Here is a 6,995-nt window from a genome sequence, read left to right on the forward strand (position 1 = left end):
AGATTGTGCTGGTCAAATTGGAACTGTGACGTTTGAGTCACAAGTTGAATCACAGCGGCTAGCGCTGATTAATGATCAAAATGCCTTTGTTCAACCCAAGCCCGTGGCCCAGGTCTCGGCCCCGCTGCACCTTTACGTCACGCCACAACGCTGCAATATCGGTTGTCGTGGCAACAGACGCGGAGGCATTTGTTCCAGCCAAACGCGCGATGAGCTGGCCGTCATTCGACAGCGTTACCCAGACCGCCCGACTTGCTTCTCTGTTCCGCTGGTTACAGACAAATGGTGGCTTTGGGTGGGCACTTTCTTCTACTGCTCGCTTGATCTGTTGTTTGCCTGCCGACTTGTATCGCATTGATATTACAGTGCTGTCAAAAACCAATTCACCGCATTGTGCCGGCGAGTCAAATAGAAGACCCCGGGCTTGAAGATCAGGTTGGCAGACATATTGTATTGCAGGGAACCCAGGATGGCTCTTGAAGTTTTTCCAACTCCTCCCTATAAGATTTGCTCTCGTAATAAGATCAAAAGAGTTTATGCTGCAATAGACTCGATCTGCCAATGGGAAAACCACCCGTCCTGACCATGTACATTGACTGCTCTGCCCCACTAGCGGGCCACGCCGGCCCACAACATCCTGAATTTGAATGGTTATCGAGTTTACCTGCATTTGCAGGTAGTGGTTATTGGGCCTTCCCCGTTCAAATTTCCGCAACTGTTCTCTTTCTATTCAAGTTTGAAATTTGAGTGAATAAATTGCTTCATGTACTGTTGTGAGGCTGGGTGGGAAGGTGGTTACTTACGGGTATCCCTTTAACACCCTGGGCCTGGCAATCTCTAATGCACTTTTCCTCGGCGGCAGCGCAATCATCATCACCACCATTGTTGGCGGCGACCATGAAGGCGTTCGTCAGTAGGGTGACGAAGAGGAGTTGAAGGACCTTCATTTTGGCTTGCAGGAAACTTTGAGCGTAAGCTATAAGCAAGAGTAAAAATTGAATGAATGTTTGACGAAAGTAAAGTAGATAGCCAAAGAAAAGTAGTCACGAAACAAAAAGAATGAGAGAGAGCAACAAGCCGATTTTATACCACATACCCAGGTGCTATTGAGATTTTTTTATCACTATATGACTGAAAAAAGAGTCAGGTATTCCAAATTTGACTTCAAATGCTCATCTTACTTTTGTTCAAACATCAATTCGTTACAGCGTGAATAAGGTAAGTTAACTTTGCATTGTGGATTATATTCTACAAAATCATCGGGCAATCATGGAGAATTGTACGGAGTATGTCAGTCCGCTGATCCGCGAGACGGGCTGATGCAAATAGTAACCTAGTTAATATACTGTAGACTGTCTGGACTTTGCAACATGCACCTTGTTGGCTTTTGTTCCTCGTCCCTAGAACCTCACTTTTATTTCATCTGTTACCGAAGCAGACTACAGTACCAAGCCTGTCTCTCTGACCGAAGCATGTTATAAATAATTCGACCAAAATGCTGGGTCTGCCCAGTTTCAACCCTCATGTTGAAAACAAAAAAAAAGCTCATGGCGATCTAGCCGCCGGCAACAAACATTTGCCCCAGGGATTTTCAATTTCGATTTTCATTCTGATACCCGTGTGGGATAATACACCGATTTCCCCATCCAATCTACAGCAATCGCGGATTCGCCCCAAAGTCGGTACTAATCACTCTGTAGAACACTCGGGGGCTTGTTCCTTTTGCTTCTTCTCCCAACTAGCTCCTTTTGGGGCACAAACGACAGGAAACCATTCCGGTGGAAACAAACAAACCCCACCGTCCAACCCCAACGGTAGGGTAAGCTTGGTACAGTACACGGACGAAGCCAGCTCACCTCAATCGCTCCACTCCCTACCTGGACCTAGTCAGTCTCCCCATAAATAAGGGCGCTTATGTCTCTGATCGCTACTGCTGTCAACACGGTCTCAGTAGTCTCAAACTTTCCAAGCGCGATGAAGAATACCATTGTTTTCCTTGGTTTTTCAGGGTCCTGACTAACGTCTTTTTTTCGGCAACCAAGAACTGAGAGGCGGGAAATCGGGTGACATCCTGGGGGGACGGACGGGTGGGGGCGATATACTTTCCCACTAAAGATCAAACCAAAGTTGAGATGACATCCATTTTGATTGCTGGCAACTCAGCTATCGTACAACCCTGCAAGCCCTGTAACCATCCCTTATTGCCGGGTAACAGGTACGGAGTATCTCATTTGCCAATTTACTTACTTTTGCTTTTTTTCTGCATAAACAAGACGAGGTAGGAAGGTAGGACAAACAAAATAAAGATTTGCATCTGATTCCAAAACAAAACAAATCACAACAAACCAATCCTTCTTCCAAGAAACCAAACCGAAGCGTCCGACCCAGATTTTGACTATCATCGGGCATCAGCGGGGTTTGCATTTGCCAATGAAGAATTGAAGAGCGATATCTGTAGCGGGAAAATAAGACCATCGACTGGTTGATTGGCACATGCACTGCGTGCCGTTGCTACGGGCCGTGCTTGTTGACCAACCGTTGCGGGCCCCCACTGCTGGGTAGGGGCTGGAACTGAAGGGGGCGACGGTAGGTAGCACTAACCCGAGCGAAAAACTACCCCTGCCCTTTTTTTTTCTCTTTGTTTTTTTCTCCACACCCGTTCGTTCACTTTCCCGTTACTTCGAAACACAGCTTTAGCCACGAGTCACTGCAGGTGGCTTTCTGCCCACACCTACATTATCTTGGTACTCTCTCGACTTGAAACATCGAAACAAGAATTTCCATGCTTTGTTACAATCTTCACTCCCAAAACCTCAATTAAACTTTCCGAGTCCAAAGCTTGCTTGCTTGCAGTAGCACAAAAATACCACAACCATGAGCGGCGGCCCTCCGCCCCCGCCACCGCCGCCGCACGGTGAGAATCCCAAGACGACCCGGAGCGGCGGTCTGCCCCCGGGCAAGTACGATGTATTCATAATACCGGAGCACTCGGCCGGGGCCGGTTTCCTGTACCTCCCATCGCTGAGGCCCAACACCAACAGCTTCGTGGCTGGCTTCGCCACCGCCATAGTCCTCGTCGTCGTGGTGCAGAGCATGGCCCCAGCCTTCAAGCTGTGGTGGTCAAACTTCCAGGGCATGGGTTCCATGGGCATGACGATGCTGACCGTAGCTGTTGGTCTCGGCGCCTGGTCATTGGGTAGAACACAGCAGGGTGACGGTGGTTTCCGAAGTAGTGGCGGTCAGGGCCATTCGAGGCATAACTCCCATAACAGCGGGTCCGGAGCTGGCGGGTTCGGGAATGGAAGCGCCAACGGTGGCTTCGGGGACTCCGGACCCCCTCCGCCTCCGCCTCGACACGAGACTCCGCCGAATCAGAACGGCGGACCACACCCTCCGCCGCCTGGGTCGGACAAACCGAAGCAGTCGTGGCAGCAACGTTCGCCAGAGCCCGAACCGCACCACCACCACCATCACCACCAACAGCAGCAGCAGCAGCAGGAGCAACCGCCGCCCCCTCCGCCGCCGCCGCCGCCACCTCCAAAAGAGGAACCCAAACCGGAACCCAAACCGGAACCTAAACCTGAACCTAAACCTGAACCTAAACCTGAACCCAAACCAGAGCCCAAGCCAGAAGCCAAACCACAACCCAAGCCAGAACCGAAACCTGAGCCGAAACCAGAGGCAAAGCCAGAGCCCAAGGCCGAGCCCAAGCCGGACTACAAGAGCGCCTGGGAGCGTGCAAGGGAGGAGACTCGCAAGAGGGAAGAGGAACGGAAGAAGAAAGAGGAGGAACAAAAGAAGCGGGAAGCTATCGCCGCCAGGCTGAAGCAGCTGCGCGAGAAGGAGGCCCGCGAGCGAGCCGAGCGGGAGAGGGAAAAGGCCGAGAAGGAGGCCAGGGAAAAGGCGGAGCGGGAAAAGAAGGAACGCGAGCTCAGAGAAGCTCTCGAAAAGAAAGAACAGGAGCTCCGGGAGCTGCGGGAGAAGGAGCAAAGGGAACGGGAGCTCCGGGAGCTCCGAGCCAAGGAGTTGGCCGAAAGGCTGGCCAAGGAGAGGCTCGAAAAGGAAAAGCTCGAAAAAGAAAAGGCGGAAAGGGACAGGCTAGAAAAAGAGAGGTTAGAGAAGGAGAGGCTAGAGAAGGAGAGGTTAGAGAAAGAGCGGGTAGAGAAAGAGAGGTTAGAAAAAGAACGGTTGGAAAAGGAAAGGTTAGAGAAGGAAAAGGAGGCACAAGAACCTCGCAAGGGGGGTTCTTACGCATTCTCCGGCAGCGGCGAGAAGATCAACCCTTGGCCCAACGGCAAACCGACTCCCGCTCCTCAGCCCGCATCCCCGAAACCGCCCGCCGCGCCGCGATCAACCGCCTCAGTCCCGTCACCGAAACCCGCTCCGCCACGATCAGCCACCTCAGTCCCGTCACCGAAGCCCGCCCCGCCACGATCAACCGCTTCAACCTCGACACCACCTCCGGCCACGCCGAACTCAAAACCCCCACACCCAAGCGCCAGGACCTACCAGGACGACGAGGAGACGACGTACTCGTACCGGCCATACGACAAGCCCAAGCGGTCGCACCACCGCAAGTCCAACTCGGAGTACTCGGAGTCGTCGTACGCGCCGTCGCAGAGCACGGCTCGTACGACGCCGCCGCCCTCTATGCGCATGCCGTACAGCACAAAGGACCCGGACAAGATTGTGATCCGGGCCGTGTACGGCTTCCTGAACCAGTTCGCCAAGACGCCCAGCAGCCAGCTCATCTCGGGCCAGGCGCCCGTGACGGACGGCCTGATCCTCCGCGTGACCACCGAGGGCCTCTTCATCGACGACGACGTCCGCGGCGTGCCCCAGCGCGAGTGGGACGTCAAGGCCTGGACCCTCAAGCAGGTCGAGGTCTGGTGCCCCGCCCACGTCGCCGCCCTGGCCGCCCGCGACGACGACGCGCCCCACATCAAGAAGAACCAGCAGGCCGCCGGCAGCTCGTTCCTGCGCGGAGTCATGGGCGGCGCGGGAGCGCGGAGGGGAGAGGTCCGCGGCGCGCCAAAGATGCTGCTGGGAGAGGAGGCCGATGCCCACCTCGCCGACGAGCTGCGCGAGTGCAGGGACAAGTGCGGCCGCGGCCTGGCGCCCAACCTGGGCGGCAGCGCCATGTCGCAGGCGACCAAGGGTCTGCACCTGCTCCGCGCCACCATCAGGGATCAGGAGGGCAAGCGGTACCTGTTTGTGGTCGGGGAGGAGGAAGGGTGGAAGGTCGCCGTCGGCCTTCAGAAGCTGCGCAAGGGCTCGCAGGCCAGGGGTCTGGGCGTCTCGGGCATGAGCAGCCTCGAGTCGAGGAACACGCTGGAGATGCTGGGCTGGTTGGCTTGAAGTTCGGTTTGGCGTGTTTCCACGGTCTCTTTTTCTGTGTGGACGACATTTTCTTTAGTCGTCCGGACTCTTGTTTCCACTCGATTCTCAAGAGGAAATGGGATATGTCCCTGGTGCGATTAAAATGCAGCATGGCGTGGCGGAGTTAAGACGCTTTTTTTTTCTCTCTTTCTTTGGCGTCTCCTCATCAATCATTGTCGGCGTTTTTTCTTTCGGTTTTCATTAATTTAACGATGGAGAGCGAGCACATAGGTGTCATGGGTAAATAACTACATGAAAACTTTGTTGTTGGTGTTGCTATATTATGGTTTTGGAGTGCTCGTAGATCATCCAGCCTTGGCCAGTAATTGGACGTTTGTCTCCACCTCATACCTACTTGGGGGCTGTTCGTTGTGGGCCCCCTCAAAAAGGGGGTTACAAAACTTTGATTTTCGAAAAAACCGTGGGCCACCCCGCATTAATTTTTTATTTAAAAAATCGTTAACAATTTAATTTATACCGAATATAATCCCGTTCCATAACAATATAATTGTATTTACCGGAAATATATTTATATTATAACGTCCCCAAAATTTCCAATTATTTTAAAAACCCGCATATATACCTAATATATCGAAATTTACCGCAATAGGGCAAATACCGCGCGGAAAAACAAATCCAAACTAAAATCGTTACAATTATTTTATAAAAAAAACGGTTACCCGTATATAAATATTTAACGGTATATTTGTAATTTTTTAATTAATAATATTTTTAAAATATCGATAAAACGCAACGGGCGGTTTTTATTATTAATTAATATTAAAAATTAAATTTTCGTTGCATATATTATGCAATTCAATAAATTTAATATATATTCCAATTTATAATATATAATATTTGCGGTGTCACAGACCTGAAGGACAGCCACTGGGCTGTCGCTTAGTCATGACCCCTGTCACGTGAAGGCGCGAGGGCCGAGCGCCTCGCGCGCGTATATCTACGCGAAATCTCTGCAGTCTCCGATATGTAGCTCCTCGAGCTACGTCTTCGTCAACAACCACCTGCTACCCTGTACCTGGAAGACTAGATAGCCAATATACTCTGTCCTGTTACCTGATCGCCCGCACCTACCTGTCCGCCCTGCCTGCCCGTGACATTACGTAGCTCCTTCATTAGGTGCCCGCGATGCCTGCGTCACTGCAACCCCCGATCTTAACCGATTCGACCGAGGAACTGATCGAACACCTACAAGGACACCCTGAACAATGGGTGTCTTACATCTCCGATTCCTACCAAAAGCTGCAACTATTGCACGATAGCAACGTCCGCCTGAACTCCTGCCTAGAAATGCAGGAAGCCGAGACCCAACGCGCCCGCGCCGAGACCCAACGCGCCCGCGCCGAAACGGACCGTGTCCGCGACAAGGCGCAGGCCGACATTCTGGCCATGGCCATGGAAAAGGCCTCCGCCATAACCTCCCGGGATGCCGCTTTCGCCGAATTAGAGAAAACACGGTCCGAACTGAAGGAAGTTCGGACCGTAACGCTACCCACGGTACACATAACCACCCCCGTGTCACGGGCAGGCAGGGCGGACAGGTAGGTGCGGGCGATCAGGTAACAGGACAGAGTATATTGGCTATCTAGTCTTCCAGG

At 52.4% G+C, this 6,995-nt stretch overlaps 2 protein-coding genes across 3 annotated transcripts; one reads left to right on the forward strand and one right to left on the reverse strand.

The window, feature by feature from the left end:
* Positions 1 to 58: 58 nt before the first annotated feature.
* On the reverse strand, positions 59 to 1,220 carry MGG_05429 (the record flags this gene model as incomplete). 2 transcript variants are annotated; one of them, XM_003710241.1, is made up of 4 exons in its annotated part: positions 1,097 to 1,220; positions 804 to 952; positions 592 to 664; positions 59 to 423 (listed from the first exon to the last, which is right to left on the reverse strand). In XM_003710241.1, the coding sequence occupies exons 2-4, from the start codon at positions 945 to 947 to the stop codon at positions 59 to 61; spliced, it is 582 nt and encodes a 193-aa protein (XP_003710289.1). In that variant the 5' UTR covers positions 948 to 952; positions 1,097 to 1,220. The 2 variants fall into 2 exon arrangements, with proteins under 2 accessions (XP_003710289.1, XP_003710290.1); XM_003710242.1 differs by lacking the exon at positions 1,097 to 1,220 and having other exon boundaries at positions 59 to 726; positions 804 to 1,081.
* A 1,453-nt stretch (positions 1,221 to 2,673) lies between these two features.
* On the forward strand, positions 2,674 to 5,741 carry MGG_13058 (uncharacterized protein). Its single transcript, XM_003710243.1, has one exon. It carries the CDS (start codon positions 2,875 to 2,877, stop codon positions 5,356 to 5,358), a length of 2,484 nt encoding a protein of 827 aa, XP_003710291.1. The 5' UTR covers positions 2,674 to 2,874; the 3' UTR covers positions 5,359 to 5,741.
* Positions 5,742 to 6,995: the final 1,254 nt, after the last annotated feature.

This window comes from Pyricularia oryzae, chromosome 1 (genome assembly GCF_000002495.2).
Source record: "Pyricularia oryzae 70-15 chromosome 1, whole genome shotgun sequence".
Lineage (NCBI taxonomy): Eukaryota > Fungi > Ascomycota > Sordariomycetes > Magnaporthales > Pyriculariaceae > Pyricularia > Pyricularia oryzae.

Bases quoted from the DNA above. Each gene is read 5' to 3' on its own strand.
- MGG_13058 (XM_003710243.1), top strand. From the start codon at position 2,875: ATGAGCGGCGGCCCTCCGCCCCCGCCACCGCCGCCGCACGGTGAGAAT.